Source organism: Euprymna scolopes, chromosome 46, assembly GCF_053919585.1.
Source record: "Euprymna scolopes isolate OS-2025 chromosome 46, ASM5391958v1, whole genome shotgun sequence".
Classification (NCBI taxonomy): Eukaryota; Metazoa; Mollusca; class Cephalopoda; order Sepiida; family Sepiolidae; genus Euprymna; species Euprymna scolopes.
Genome location: NC_136527.1, coordinates 97526424 through 97544552, shown reverse-complemented (window position 1 = coordinate 97544552; position 18129 = coordinate 97526424). Strand labels below are relative to the sequence as shown.

General features: G+C 30.6%; 1 protein-coding gene across 1 annotated transcript; it reads left to right on the top strand.

Annotated features, from left to right (window-relative positions):
- Window positions 1-1737: 1737 nt before the first annotated feature.
- On the top strand, window positions 1738-17784 carry LOC145270875 (peroxisomal sarcosine oxidase-like). Its single transcript, XM_080126429.1, has 7 exons — window positions 1738-1880; window positions 4299-4509; window positions 7586-7768; window positions 8421-8561; window positions 10599-10748; window positions 11821-11896; window positions 17470-17784. Exons 1-7 carry the CDS (start codon window positions 1816-1818, stop codon window positions 17592-17594), a joined length of 951 nt encoding a protein of 316 aa, XP_079982555.1. The 5' UTR covers window positions 1738-1815; the 3' UTR covers window positions 17595-17784.
- The last annotated feature ends 345 nt before the right edge of the window (window positions 17785-18129 follow it).

Below are 18129 nucleotides of genomic sequence, written 5' to 3'. Positions count from 1 at the left end.
ATAGTAGATAAAGAATTGAGACTAAAATAATTAATTTAGAAATCTATAATCCATAAAGTCATGAAATCGGTAATTGAATCAGAATCAGGAATTTATAACAGAATCAGTATTTGTATCGGAATCGTCCCATCACTAATATATATATATATATATATATATATATATATATATATATATATATATATATTGTCTGGTAGAGGAACAGTTGCTACCAATTTTATTATATGACATTTTGCAAGATAAGTTATTGTGATATTAATTTTATTTTTTATTTTTTATTAGATTCAAATGTTAATACCTATATTTTATTTCAATATTTAATTTATATTGTTTTGATTGTTTTTTTTAATAATAGATTTTCTCGTCCATAAATGTTTTTATTATATCTACCAATAATTTAATAATATATAATTTAATAATAATAGATGATCTTATTACATAATTAGATTAGGCAATTCTATTTATTTTCAGTTAATGAGAGGGGAATCTATCACCATACGTTCCCTTAAACACTACAATTGGACTTTTATTAAGTTTTAATACTTAATAAAATAATGGAGAGTAAACGATGCATTGTGGATGCTACTCTTGCTTCTCTTTATTTGTCCCTCAGTCCTCATTTTTTAATGGGTGAGTTTTCTGACAAAATGTATAGCATCGGTGAGCACTTATCATTGATCGTTGTACATTTCAATTTTTAGTTTCTAAATTTTAATGGCTTAATTGTAAATTTGATTAATTATTTTTATTTTAATGTTTACTTTTTTATTTTAACTTTCATCGTATTTTACATTATTAATTAATTTTTAATTTAATTTGAATTTTTTATCTGAATTTATATTAAATTATTTTACAGTTTTAATTTTTATTTTTAACTGTAATTTATAACTTTAATGTTTTTATCTTTAAATTTTCAAAATTTGATTATTTAATTATTTAAATTTTCTTTATGATTTTATTTTTATTTTTATTTCTTATTTTTACATGTTCTCTCTCTCATATATATATATATATATATATATATATATATATATATTATTTTGGCTTTCATTTAATTTATTTGGGGGTTCATTTAATTTATTTTAATTTTCCATTTTATTTATAATTTTAATTTTAATTTTAATGTATTCTTTTTATATATATATTTTATTTGGGGTTTCATTTAATTTATTTTAATTTTCTATTTTATTTATAATTTTAATTAATTTTAACGTATTCTTTTTATATATATATTTTATTTGGGGTTTCATTTAATTTATTTTAATTTTCCATTTTTATTTATAATTTTAATTAATTTTAATTTTTATGTATTCTGTTTATATATATATTTTATTTGGGGTTTCATTTAATTTATTTTAATTTTCTATTTTTATTTACAATTTTAATTAATTTTAATTTGCAAATGTTCTTTGTACATATGTCTTTTTATTTGGGCTTTCATTTAATTTAATTTAATTTATTTTCTATTTTTTCATAATTTTAATTAATTTTAATTTTAATGTGTTCATTTCATATATATATATATATATATATATATATATATATATATATATTTGTTTTAATATGTTCTTTTAATATGTATATATTACTTGGGCTTTCATTTAATTTATTCTAATTTCCTATTTTTATATATATATATTTTTTTTTATTTGGGGTTTCATTTAATTTATTTCAATTTTCCATTTTAATTTATGATTTTTTTCTTTTCTTTTTTTTTTGTAATATTTTCAGTTTCCGCTGCCTCATAGCAGAGGAAGTTCCCATGGACAAACACGTATCATTCGAAAAGCGTACACACAGACCATCTTTGCACACATGATGGGGGAAGCCTACCCGATGTGGAGCAAACTTGAAACAGAAACAGGAATACTGCTTCAAAGGTAAGAATGTCCAGTAAGGGGGGGGGGACACAATTATATCATTGATTTTGACGCCCGCGGGTGCTTTCGATAAAAATGTGTATTTATGGGTCACAGCTAAGCCACACGTCCCACGGAGTCATTTTTATCTGTGATATCAATCCACTCACACAGAGAAAAATAAAGTCTTTTTTTTTTCTCTTTCCTTTTGTAAGCTCTTTTGCACTCTAAACAATGCATATTGTGTTAGCAAATAAAGAAGGTAAGTCCTAGGAGGTGGATCTTCTAGAACAACATGTAACCTGACCCAAGTATGACTACCAACCTTTATGTAGCATAGCAAGAACTCTATAAAATCTTAAAACGTATTTTTAGTATACTATGTGTATATATATATATATATATATATATATATATATATATATATATATATATATACTAGCATTTAAGCCCGGCGTTGCTCGGGTGCTTGGAGGTGTATGTTGAGCAAAAAAAAAAAAGTGGTCAACTTTTTTAAAAGTTTGACCCCTATTATAACCCCTTAACATTTATTGTTTTTGGCTCAAATCAAGTTATTTAGTTAGATCTATGTCCAAGGAAACTATATCTAAAATTTCAAGTTTTTAGACCCAAAATTGTCGGATGAGTTTGGTAGAGTTCTCAAAGGTCAAATCGTTGAATTTTACCCCCTTAAGAGCCAAACTTCTTGCCGAAAACTGATCACAAAGATTTTCCCAAATCTCAGTACCCTGTATATCAAATTTCGAGTCTGTAAACTGAAAATTGACAGAGTTATTGCGTAGGGAAATGTACACGGAAACACACACACACACAGACAGACAGACACATTCGCTTTTATATATATATACTAGCATTTCAGCGCGGCGTTGCCCGGGTGTTTGTAGGTGTATGTTGAGCACCCCCCCCCAAAAAAAAAAAATAGCGGTCAATTTTTTAAACTTTGACCCTATTATGACTCTTTAATATTTATTGTTTTGGGCTAAAATCAAGTCATTAAGTTATATCCATGTCCATGGAACGTATATCTAAAATTTAAAGTGTTTAGACCCAAAATTGGCGGAGGAGTGTGGTAGAGTTCTCAAAAGTCAAATCATTGAACTTTGACCCCTTAACAGCCAAATTTCTGGGCGAAAACCGATTATAAAGAGTTTCCCCAAATCTCAGTACTCTGTATATCAAATTTCGAGTCTGTATACTGAAAATTGACAGAGTTGTTGCATAGGGAAATCTAGACACACAGATACACAGACACGTTCACTTTTAAAGATATATAGATAGATAGACTAATAAATTGACAGAGTTATAACATAGGGAAACGTATACAGACACATGGGCACACACACAGACACGTTCATTTTTATTGATATAATAGATAGATTAAACAAAAATACATACGCATACATAAATATACATGGAAACAATTTTGTGTTTACTGTAAACTTTTTATGCAAATATTATGCAAGTATAAATCATGTAGAATATCTGCATGAATATAATTACACGGCTAGGTAGACAAAAGATTTTGAAACATCAGTTGGAGATATTTATTGATTTAAAACCACCTGAACAGTGAGATTTTTTTTTCTCAATGTTCTTCCAACTGAAACCAAATTCCCTTCTTTCCTCATTCGTTTCTTAGCTTTTAATTTATCATTCTGACGTTTCCTCTTAGAGGGTCAGACGATAAGTCCTTAAGGAAATTTTAATAATTTCACCTGCCCGTTTTTTGTTTTTTTGGTATTTAAATTAAATTATGTTTCCTCTGAAATATATATATATATATATATATATATATATATATATATATATATATAAATGACAAAAGCGCCCTTCAGTGTGTGGTTTGGACCGGGTCTCCAGTTCAAAAAGAATTGGTTGGAGGTACGGTCAACGGTGGAGGCTGTGGTCAACTCGTGGCTTCTTAGGAAACTTTCCTTAAAGGGTAGAGCCAAGGCGTGTGCAACGTATATCTTCCCTCTCATCCTTTATCGACTGGTCGTGCTTTCCCTGCCTGCACAACACCTAAATGCTCTGGTCGAACTCTTGTCCTCGCTTTTTGAGAAAACACTGGGTGCACAGATAAGTCTGTATATAATGTCCATGTGAGGGAGGCTTAGAAATACTGGACTTGAAATGTCATGGAGACACCGAGAGGCTGGTTTTCCTGAGCTGCTACCTTCAAGAAGAACGTTTTGATGGTATCACTCCAGTCTTCATAATTCTTCAATTTTTTGAGTTAAGAAAAAATAGGAGGTTTTACTTTTGGAAGTACCCTCTTAATAGACAACCATACACATTTGGAAACTCGAATTTACACTTCAACTTCCAAAAAATTATTATTTCTACTACAAAATATCTTTGCTATGGAATAATATTAAACTTGTTTTGATATTTTTTATTCACATGTCGGATTCAAAGAACAACAGGTATTCTCGCTATGGGCGTAAACAAAAAGGGATATGTGGCCGAGGTCAAAAATGCCTTGACCAGCAATGGAATGAAGTATACGGAGCTTAACAGCAAAGATCTCCACAATCTTTATGACATTTCCATGTATCCGGATTCTTCAGTCATTATGGATCCAGAAGGAGGAATCCTGAAATCCGATACAGCCTTACAGACTTACCAGGTAAATCAATATCACCTTGTAACCGTATAAAAAATAAGTTTGATTTACGGCATATCAACCTTACTTTTTTTTGTATCACTTATTATTTTGCTTCTTTTGTCTGGTTTATTTTACGGCATATCAACCTTTATTTAATACCAAAAAAGCAGGACCTGTGGAAATTCCACAGGGACTGATTCATATATAATATATTGATGTTGACATTCTGTAGATGTTCAGTATAAATGGGGACACTCTGATATAGTAGCTATTTTGTTAAAACTTCAAAAGTATTCATCCCAGCTAAGCAGGGACGCCCGGTGAAGCCAGGTCATAAAATACGCTTAAATATGATATTTTAATTCTTGCAGATTTCATAGATATTATGATAGAGTTAATGTTCTATCGATTTTTATATATTACAAAGTTGCGCTTTCAAAAATATATCTATATGACTATATACTATCAGGTAAATCAATATCACCTTGTAACTGTATGAATAAGTTTACTTTACGGCATATCAACCTTTTATGCAGTCATTTAATACCAAAAATATGACTATATACTACCAGGTAAATCAATATCACCTTGTAACTGTATAAATAAGTTTGCTTTACGGCATATCAACCTTTTATGCAGTCATTTAATACCAAAAATATGACTATATACTACCAGGTAAATCAATATCACCTTGTAACTGTATAAATAAGTTTGCTTTACGGCATATCAACCTTTTATGCAGTCATTTAATACCAAAAATATGACTATATACTACCAGGTAAATCAATATCACCTTGTAACTGCATAAATAAGTTTGCTTTATGGCATATCAACCTTTTATGCAGTCATTTAATACCAAAAATATGACTATATACTACCAGGTAAATCAATATCACCTTGTAACTGCATAAATAAGTTTGCTTTACGGCATATCAACCTTTTATGCAGTCATTTAATACCAAAAATATGACTATATCCTACCAGGTAAATCAATATCACCTTGTAACTGCATAAATAAGTTTGCTTTACGGCATATCAACCTTTTATGCAGTCATTTAATACCAAAAATATGACTATATCCTACCAGGTAAATCAATATCACCTTGTAACTGTATAAATAAGTTTGCTTTACGGCATATCAACCTTTTATGCAGTCATTTAATACCAAAAATATGACTATATACTACCAGGTAAATCAATATCACCTTGTAACTGCATAAATAAGTTTGCTTTACGGCATATCAACCTTTTATGCAGTCATTTAATACCAAAAATATGACTATATCCTACCAGGTAAATCAATATCACCTTGTAACTGCATAAATAAGTTTGCTTTACGGCATATCAACCTTTTATGCAGTCATTTAATACCAAAAATATGACTATATCCTACCAGGTAAATCAATATCACCTTGTAACTGCATAAATAAGTTTGCTTTACGGCATATCAACCTTACTTTTTTTGAAAAGCATCACTTATTATTTTGCTTCTGTTGTCGGGTTTACTTTACTGCAAAGCAGGCCAGAGGATTAGTTCGTCAAAATGTCGTAAAACAACAATGACTAATGATGATGATGATGATGGTGATGCTGCTGCTGCTGCTGATGATGATGATGATGATGACGATGATTATACTGATGATGATTATGATAATAATGATGATGATGACGACGACAATGTTTTTTTTACTCACGTTCAACCCAAACAAGACACATCGCCACTTGGACGTAATGGACTACTATTTGGGAGCATGCTTAGGGGAGATGAGCAAGATGTTCGTTTACATTACATTTAAACCTCTGCATGTCAATTCAGTCAGGGAAGCAAGTAGCAGGAAAAGGAATTCCAAAGTCTAGCTACTCAAGGGAAGAAACTACTAAAGTAGAAGGCTTTCTGGCATCTAGCGACCTTTACAGTGAACGGGTGTGATTTTGTTACTAAGCGGTTTTGTCAGGCATATTAAAGTCGAAGGGAGAACAAGTGTGATGAGTTCATCAGAGCACAATCCATTAAAATATTTTTTAAACAGGCACAAAGATGTAACATTGCGGGGAAGGGACAGGAGTTTATTTTGCTTAGTTTTTTTGACAAGTTTTACGGCATATCAACCCCTTTTCTGTGTGTGAGTTAATGTTGAAAAGCATTGTTTGTTATTCTGCTTTGTTTTCTGGACTAGTTATTGTCAAAAAATAATATCTTTATATAAAATATATAATATCTTTATATAAAATATATAATATATTTATATAAAAAACATATCTTTTCTTAATTTATTTATATTTTCAATTCACACAATCAGTTTATAAAAAAATTATCAACAAATTTTATTTTTTTATTAATTAATTAATTAATTAATTTTTTCCATTCCCAGAATCAGTTTATAAAAAATTCATCAACAAATTTTATTGTTTTATTTATTAATTAATTCTTTCCGTCCAAAGAATCAGTTTATAAAAAATTCATCAACAAATTTTATTTTTTTATTTTTTTATTTATTAATTTATTTTTTCCATCCAAAGAATCAGTTTATAAAAAATTCATCAACAAATTTTATTTTTTTATTTTTTTATTTATTAATTTATTTTTTCCATCCAAAGAATCAGTTTATAAAAAAATTATCAACAAATTTTATTTTTTTATTTTTTAATTAATTAATTAATTTTTTCCATTCCCAGAATCAGTTTATAAAAAATTCATCAACAAATTTTATTGTTTCCATCCAAAGAATCAGTTTATAAAAAATTCATCAACAAATTTTATTTTTTTATTTATTAATTTATTTTTTCTATTCACAGAATCAGTTTATAAAAAAAGATTATCAACAAATTTTATTTTTCTATTTATAAATTATTGAGTGAGTTAGCATATGACCTTTACCTTTTGTTTTCGACAGAGCAGAATCTGAATAACACTTACCAAGCCATTGTTTTGCTTGAATGGTATTTTTCTCATCAGAAATCAATACTTTATCAACAAATTTTATTTTTCTATTCATTAATTCATTAATTTATGTTTTCTATTCACAGAATCAGTTTATAAAAAATTTATCAACAAATTTTATTTTTCTATTTATTAATTTATTTTTTCTATTCACAGAATCAGTTTATAAAACATGGCGGAGTTATTCTGGATAAGACGGAACTTTTTTCACTTGAACCAGGCGAGATAATCACGCTGCATACAAACAGAGGAGCTTACGTGGCACGGAGCGTCATCTTATGCCTTGGACCTTGGGCTGGACGTTTCCTCAACAAATTGGGTGTCCAGTTCCCTTTGAAAGTAAGACAAAAACAAAAGAGACCAAACATACATTCCCCTCATTATTTTATATAATGATACGTTAAGGAATATTCATATTCGTACGTTGTCATTATCATTGTCATCATCGTCATCATCATGGTCAACATCATCATCATCATCATAATTGTCATCATCATTGTCATCATCATATCATCAGTTCACCACCATCATCAGCATTATCATCATCATCATCATCATAGTCGTCATCATCATTTTCATCTTCATCATCTTCATCATTGTCATCATCATTATCATCACGTCGTCGTCATCATCATCATCATCATCATCATCATCACCATCATCATAACCATACTCATCATCATCATCATCATCATCATCATCACCGTCATCATCTTCATCATCTTATTATCATCGTCGTAAGTTGCCTTCGTTTACCAATTGTCTGGTGTCCATGAAGGAATTGTCTTGGTTCCCTTGAGAAAGAGGGCCGCTGACTACCAGTATGCAAATCACTATCCAGCTCCCATTTCCCACCTCTCGGGAGCTGGTCCCCTTTTCCCTTCCCCCTCCCCCTGTCTCTCCACATTAAAAAACGGCCTTGTGCCTAATTTGCTCAGTGGAGAAGCAAATAAATACAACATTCACTGCGGAACTTTTTATTTTCTTTCAGGCCGTCCGGATTAGTGTTGGTTATTTTAAAGCAAAGATTCCTGACCAATACGAAGTAGGCAAATTCCTTCCTTTCATCTATGACACGGATTCAGCCCACTTTTATGGGATCCCTTCATACGAATACCCTGGCTTAGTGAAGGTTTGTAAATTTGTAACGTTTTATATATTTTTGTAACGCTTTGTAAATTTTTGCAACGTTTTCTATATTTTTGTAATTTTGTAACATTTTATATATTTTTGCAACGTTTGTAACATTTTTTATTTTTTTGCAACGTTTTATATTTTATTGTAATTTTTCAACATTTTATATATTTTTGTAACGTTTTATATATTTTTGTAACGTTTTATATATTTTTGTAACGTTTGTAAAACCCCCACCCAATATTTTTGATGATGAGGAGACTTTGTTTCAAAAAACTATATGTTAAAATTATTGTCCAAGACCCATTGTCTATCTCAATAAAAACATCGTTTCCGAAACGATCGTACAATTTATTGATTTTGTTTGTTCTTCCTTGTGAAACCGATTTTTAATTTTAATTACAAATTATCAATCATCAGCACTGTTTGCTTTTCTTTTTTTAATTGTATTAATGAATTTACTAATACATTAAAATATACTCTGCTCTTCAGACTTGTTCTAATCCCCTTAATATATACCCCGCAACTCGAGTCAGAGATGTCTCGTAATCGTTCGACTGGTGTTAATCGTGACACTCTGCACTTTAGATTTCCAAAAGGATGAAACACTAGTGTCTGTAGGTATTTAATTATTATAGTAAATATATATATATATATATATATATATATATATATATATATATATATATAGATTGATAATTTTAAGAAAATCATACACAAGGAAATGAAAAAAACTAGGCCTAAATGTAGACGTATTAGCTAACATAAAAATAACAAACTTCCTGGACGTCACGTTAAATTTAGATAAAAACACATATGAACCCTATTTAAAAGATAACGCTAATCCAATATACGTAAACCCTAAGTCCAATCACCCACCATCAATTATAAAACAGATTCCTAACTCGATCGTAAGTAGACTCAGCAATAACTCAAGCGATGAAAATGTATTTAACAGGTCAACTAATATTTATGAAACAGCCCTAAAAAATAGTGGATGCAAAAATATTGATAGCAAATATAAGCAACAAAGCACCAATAACTATAATAAAATTAAAAATAGAAGAAAAAGAAATATAATCTGGTATACGGCACCATACAATCAAATGTTAAAAACAAAACTTGGCAAGAAATTTGTAGATCTTATCGAAAAGCACTTTCCTGCAACCAACCCCTTACACAAAATTTTCAATAAAAATACCTTAAAATTATCCTACAGCTGCTGCGAAAATTTAGAGACGATAATTAAACCACATAATAACAAAATATTAAATAAAAGCTATGAAAATAACAAAACAAGAATAAAAAAGTGGACACCATGACAAAAATAGAACTAACACAAAAAACACATATGTAACTAGCAGAAATAATAATAATAATAATAATAATAATAATAATAATGATAATAATAAACCAACTCCGGACAACAACAACCATACTAGAAATAAAAATAAAAATACTAATAACGAACAAGATAAATGCAACTGCAGATACTGCACACTTTGCCCACTTCAAAATAAATGTCTAACCAAAAGCATAGTTTACCAGGCAACAACATTTGCGAAAGAAAACCCAAATAACAAGAAATATTACGTAGGTATGACTTCCTTAGATTTCAAAACTCGATATTATGACCACAAAAGTACATTCAAAAATAAAAAAAACACTGTATGAAAACAACGCTAACTAAAAACTGAATAGAAGGTGCGTATATAAAAACACGCGGCAACCACAAAATTCTTGCATAAGCCTGAAGAATCCTAGAGTGGATGAAACGCGGAATATTCAGTGTAGCTTAATCGCCATGTATATTTTATAACTTACTATATATATATATATATATATATATATATATATATATATATGCCCACCAATTATATATGAAAAACTATGATATCTATTAACCCAAAAACTAACTCTAGGTCCGGGTGGCAATATGAAAAAAATGAAAGTTACATTTAATATCAAATCGATTTATGACCCTTTGTTTATCGTAATAGACTTTTATCTATTCTTTTTCTTCTAAACTCAACAGGTAGCGCTACACGATGGACCTGTTATTGATCCCGACAGACGAGACCAAGTTGAAAATGATTGGGCCATCAAAATATGTAGTGAATTTGTGAAAGATGTCTTTCCTGGATTAGAACCAGACCCTTGTATTGTTGAGCATTGTATATATACGGTGAGTGAGTGCGATTATTTAACCATGTTTAGTATAAGTAAATTAATGGAAGGTGAGTGGATAGTTAAGGCCACCATACAGGGTTTTATCTTTTCTAGAGGTCGACGATGCCGTTAAGTTCAAGTTAGAAATGATTGATTTTACTGATTTAGATGACAATAAGAATATAGGAGTGTGAAAAATTTGTTGATCATCATTCAATCCCGAGCAACGTTGGGTCACCCTATATATATATATATATATATATATATATATATATATATATATATATAATTTTCCTCACTATGTATCTTTGATTTTTTCCAATAAGTTCCTCCTTTTACCATCTCCAACAGAAAACCCCGGACGAGTATTTTGTATTAGACACGCACCTAGTAGGGTCTCCTTAATTTTAATTAGTGTATGCAGTAGTGCTCTGGAGGCTTCCTGAGTTTTTATTTCTTTCACTCATTACTTAAAAAAAATGTTTTCTCAAGACAATAAAAGACAATAAAATTGCAAAATCACTTTTTATTTTGAAAATTGTTTCATCTTACCCTTCAAGGACCAACGGGAAGACTAGTACACACACACACACACACACACACACATACACACACGCACACATACACACACATACCCTTCAAGGACCAACGGGAAGACTAGTACACACACACACATACACACACACGCACACACACACGCACACATACACACACACGCACACATACACATACACACACATACACATACACCCACACACATACACACACATACACATGCACACACACACATACACATACACACACACATACACACACGCACACACACATACACACACACGCATACACACATACACACATACACACACATACACACATACACATACACACACATACACACATACACACATACACACACACACATACACATACACACATACACACATACACACACATACACACATACACGTACACACACACACACACACACACACACACACACACATATATATATATAATTCGTGTGTATCTCTTGACTATGTATCTTTGATTTTTTTCCAACAACTCCCTCTTTTCACTATCTCCAACAGAAAACTCCCGATGAGCATTTTGTATTAGACAAACACCCTCTTCATCCAAATTTGATCATAGGAGCTGGATTTTCAGGTAATTATTATCATTACATGTTTCTATTAAAAAAAAAAAGATTAACCTACTTTTGAAAATGTGCTCCTGCTATTACTGGTAAGCTAATGAATGTTATATCTAAGTCCATTGTTTTTAGCGATCACGTGTTCATATATATATATTTTTTATTTACACACAAAGCTGCACCCGGCCACGCGTTGCTGTGGCTCAGTTTGTTAAAATGGAACACATTCCCCATAAAAAAATGCATTTTGTATTGTTTATTTATTTTATTATTTTTGCAATTTTTTTATCAATAAAAGTTGTTTTTTCCCCAAGAAAAGGTGAATTATTTACCATAAATTGTTAGGTGAAAGTTTTTTTTTTTCAGAAAAACTTGCACTTTTTTTTTTAAAAGAAAGTTGGCAGTAAACATTTCTTTTTGAAAACAGAATTTTTATCATGAAAAGAAAAAATGAATGCTTTATATGAACACCGTAAATAGTTAGGTGAAAGTAGAGAAAAGTTAAATTTTTTTTTCAAAGAATGTACAATTTTTTTTTGTCAATAGATGTTAAGAAAATAAACAGAAAAAATGCTCCCATCAATAATTAACTATGAAAAAAAATAAATAAAAGGTTGATTTAGTGTTTCAACATTTGAACAACGCTCGGCTGAATCCAGTGATTGCCGGTCGAACCCTAAACAAATTGGAATCCAGGGAAGGGGGTTAAATTCTGCATGAGTACCATTCTTTTTAATTTTGTCTTTTGTTCAATTTTTTTTGTGGGCTTTTAGCGATTGCAAACTAACAAATTAAACCAAAATGCAAAAAATTCAACAATTGAATAATTTTGCTCAGCTTCTAATACAAATCCTAGTAAATCAATCCCTCTTATAGGGAAGGACGGAACCAAATTATTGTCAGTATGTTAGGGAGAGGTTATATATATATATATATATATATATATATATATATATATATACATTTACAATATTTTAAGCAGATTTTTATGGGTTGCTCGTTAACTTACGATAAAACTTACGAAGTACGCACTTGTTTACGATTGTTGTAAAAATGGAATGGAAATTTAAATTTCGCTCCGTTTTAATCTTTTTTTTAATTGTGCTTCTCCTAAAAACAAATATAGTCAAAAGAATAACATTCAACAATTGTACTTTATATATAAAACACGAAATATTATATATATATATATATATATATATATATATATATATATATATATATATATATATATATATTAACGAAAGAGAAATGATTCCATTTTTAAACGAAAAATGTCAGTTTGGTATATAAAAGTTCCGTTTAGTAATGTCACGTGATGGCACGCGGCGTGAAATAATTGTCCCCAAATAAAAAAATGCCCCATCCGTACAAGGAAAAACACCTATTTATTATAGCAAAATTCAGTCTGATGTTATAATTAAAAAGAGATATGTAAAAACACACATGGGTACAGTAAACATATTATACTAAAATGTCGAAGCAGTCATTCCAGTGGTTATTTAGACTATTAATTACGAACGAACCAAGAGTTAAATTTACACACACACACACACACACACACACACACACACACACACACACACACACACACACACACACACACACACACACACACATATATATGAAACTGTCATCTTCTGTAGTGTGTTATCGAGTGACACAATTTCTTTCTTAAGGAAAAAAGGTTAGGGGTAATTAACACACATATATATATATATATATATATATATATATATATATATATATATATATTCCAGTGGTTATTTAGACTATTAATTACGAACGAACCAAGAGTTAAATTTATATATATATATATATATATATATATATATATATATATATATATATATATATATATATAGATATGAAACTGTCATCTTAAACGAAAAATGTCAGTTTGGTATATAAAAGTTCCGTTTAGTAATGCCACGTGATGGCACGTTTTTTTTAAGGAATAATCCTATCAGTAAAATTTGACTATTTTTCAACTATGGTAACACACGTTCATCCAGGTACAAGGCTACACACCTAACGTGAATGTGTGGTTTTTATGTCCTTTTTTTCATCCGTAGTTCAACAAAAGGAGAAAGATTACTTCTGGTTTTTCGCAAAATGCTTCCATTATCGCACGTTTTTCAAATAGTTGTTTAAAAAATTATTTTATTTTAAAAAAATTGGAATTTAAAATATAAATATGGAAAAATTTTTAACCATAAAGAATTGAACTACACATTGAGTTGTTTTTTTTTTTTTTTAGATAAGTGATTTTTTGGAATTTATATCGATTTTTTATACTTGAAGGAAGAAAAATTTCGTTGATTTTCTTCAAATCTTTTTTAAAGAAAGCCAATTAAAAAAATTGCATAATTTGCTATTAAACCTGTTATTTTTTTTAAAAGTTGCTCTTTGCTCCTTTAATTGAAAAAAAAAAAATTAGGGTTTGAATTACATTTTTTAAGCAGTTATAAGCTTGTAAAAATAGGAGGTCGAATTATTCAATTTTTTTTTCACGCATTCTAAAATCGGTTTCTGACATTACTATCACTGCATGTATGTAGACATATTGGTGTTATTTTTATATAATGATACGATGATGTAAAAACATGGACGATACATTCGAAGAAAGTCGGAAGGCACATCTGCCGAAGGGTTTGTATCAATGACGCAAAAACAAATAAAGTGTTTCAATATCAATTGCAAATTCCAACATAGAGCAAAGGGGAGATAACTCTAACTTTTATGAAATTAAATTTAAACTTTAGAGTTACTCCCCTTGCATTGCAGACCTTATTTGTTTTTGGTATTATTATTATTATTATTATTATTATTATTATTATTATTATTATTATTATTATTATTATTATTTATTTATTTATTTACTTTTTTCTTTTTTAACGGAACTGATTTTTTTTTTATAAAATTATACACATATTTGTTGGATCTTCCGGGTTTGTATTACTGTACACATAGATTCAAAAAAGTGGTAAAAAAACAACTAACAAATAAATGTTACCAAAGGCAAGATAAGTTACTTTTCTACCTAATTGGAAAAAAGGGTTTTTAGTGGTTTTACTCACTTTAAAATGTGTAATCGGTTCGAAAATCATACAATGTTTATCGATATATTTGAAAAAGGAGAATGGCAGTGTGTGCTTGCTGTTGAATACGGTAAGTTTGGGAAAATGAGTTCAAACTAAATAATTACACAAAATGCTGTTAGAAATTCACCGAATATATGTCCGACTGAATGACTTTAATCGTCGTAGTAGTAGGAATAATTGCGGTCATCTAGTTTAAATAGAAACGGAAAATTACCTCCCTTTTGAACTAACCTGTGTCTTACGATCGTTTCCATCAAGTTGTATTTTTTTATTTTCTTTAATAAATAATTTTCTACCTTATCGATTTTCGTAATTTTTTTATATCATCATCTTAAAAAATACGAGGAATACGTAGATACGATTCTTTTCATATGAAATTCAGTAATACGATTTCAGAAACTTCGCCCCAATAGTGTAGAAGCGCCAAACTGTCATATGAAAGAATAAAAAAAAGATGAACGAATTTCTAAATTAAATAGGGTTATCTCCCTCAGTCCATGGCGTGTTTTAGAAGAGCGGCAAGAAATTCAGAGATCACATCGTCCGAAGCCTAGTTGTTGGTGAAAATTACTTTTTTTGTTTTATCAAATTCAGACTGAACTTTTTTTTTTCTTTTTTTTTTTTTTTTTTTTTTTGCCAGGCTAATATTTATGTATTTATTTACGTTGTATTTTTAGTATTTATAGATTTTTAATGAGAGTTTTCTTTCTTAGAACTATTTTCGGTAGAGTTATCTCCCTTGGCTACATGTTTCTATTATTACGAATTTTAATCTACATATGTCTATTAGTTAATCTCTACCTTGTGTCTAGTTTTTACCATTCGCTGGTAACACACACACACACACACACACACACACACACACACACACACACACACACACACACACACACACACACACATCTATGATTGATGATTACAATTTACTGTGGTTTGGTTCATTAAAAAAAATTACTGACATTCATTTGAGAGTAAAGTCAGACACAACGTCGGTTTTGCAAAAATGATACTCTGAATGGGACAAAAGAAAATGCCTCGGTTGAGAAGGATTTCCCCTCTGACGGAAAACAGAAGATATTACTGCACTTTAATACTGGCCCAAAAAACTCCCACTTTTCTCTCTTTCTTTTCCTCTTTTTTCGTTCTCTCTTTTTATCTTTTTTTATGAATCAATTTTCACCCCAAACAAAGCACAGTGCCACTTTGAAGTAGAGGGCCACTATCCGAGGCATAAGTTGTAAGGGAATTATGAAGAGAAATGAGTAGCAAGATGTTTGTTCACATTACACTTGAACTTCTGCATATCAGTACAGTTGGGAAGCAGAATCCGGAAGGGAGTTCCAAAGTCTTGCAGTTCTGGGGAAGAAACTATTGGAGTAAAAGGCTTTCTTACACCTAGGGATCTCTACTGTAAAGGGGTGGGACTTAGTTGTTTTTCGGGTTTGTCGGAGGTAGTCACGTCGAGGAGGTACAAGTGCTTGTAGTTCATCAGAGCATTCACTATTAAAGTATTTGTAGAAAAGGCAGAGGGATGAAACATTTCGTCGATTGGACAGAGGCTGAAGCCTAGATGAAAGTTCAGGACCTATCAGGTTGGCGACTCTCTTTTGAACCCTGTCCAGGAGTGAGAGAAAACCAGCAGATGCACCAGCCCAAATGTGACAACAGTACTCCATACATGGGCGAATGGTGGCCTTATAGAGGTACAGGATAATTTCAGGCGTAAGTCTTTTTCCAGCACGGTAGAGAGAGCCCACCTTTTTTGCAACAGCCTTGGCAATGCTCTCAATGTATCTATTCCAGCTCATGTTCCCTGTAAACGTTAGGCTTAGGAGTTTATGAAAGTACTTTCAGGTAATGTGTTCTTGGCCATTGCTATTGGTGGTAGAGAAGGTTTCTTGTAACTATTGAAGGAAACAAGTTTAGTCTTGGCAGCATTGAATGTGACCATCCATTTTTGTTCCCATTCCACTAGAGATTGGAAGTCATTCTCTAGTGTTTCTGTTATTTCCTTAGATGTGTGTTCATTTGTTTTCCCTTTGTGCCTGTTATAGAGAGTGGTGTCATAAGCAAATATACCCATCTCCGAAACAATTTAATCAGGGAGGTCATTTATGAATATCAGGAATAATAAAGGTCCAAGGATAGACCCCTGAGGTACTTCCGCATTTATATCATATTGTTTAGATGTACGACTGCATTTAAATTTAGGCACAGATATAGAGTGGGGGAAATCGTTTATCGTGGTTGTAGGTAGTCGAGTGTTTCTTTTTCTTGTGAAAGTTTGACAAGAGGGAATTATAGAGTGAAGAAAAATGTGATTTGAATTCGACCGACTGTTGAAGGTTCTCCTAAACTGATTTTCTCGACCAGGTCTTAGAAGAATTTCAAAGTTAACACTGGCGTACTACATTCACGTTTTTAAAGTTTGGAAAGAAGTTCTCTAATGGTGCCTTTCTCGATATTTTTATTCTCTCTTGCAGGTCATGGTTTTAAGCTTGCGCCCATTGTTGGAAAGATCCTTGGAAATTTGGCGATGGGGAAAGCGTCCACATACGACCTTTCTCAATTCAGAATCGACCGGTTTCAGCGGAAAGCCTCTCTTTGAGAACAACGAAGGAAAACACAGAAAGGGTGCTAAAGATGCTGGAAATCCCGGGGATGCGTGTCGCCTGGAAACATGAAATAAATATTAAAAAAAAAAACAAAACAAAAAACAAAAAACAAGTGATTGAATAATTTGCATATGAAGAACCACATCGATTAATATTAATAAAGAAGCGACAGTATATTCCATACATCATTTTTATTCCCGCATCTTTTCTCAAATTAAAACATTCGTCTTAAAAAAATCAATATTTGATTCTGAGTAGCCATTTTATTGTATTATCGTTCGTTGTTTTTTTGAAAGAAAATGTAATTCGAATTCATTTCTTTTCATTGCATGTTTTGTTGGTTTTAATTACATTTGTGCGTGAGTGTTGCAACCAAAATGTCGTTTATATTTTCCATACATACCAACTCTATTGAGTGTATGTTTTTTTGTTTTTGTTTTGTTTTACTTATGAAAGAGAGGATACTATTATATAAAACAAAGTTTTGTCTCGGCACGTGTGTGTGTGTGTGTGTGTGTGTGTGTGTGT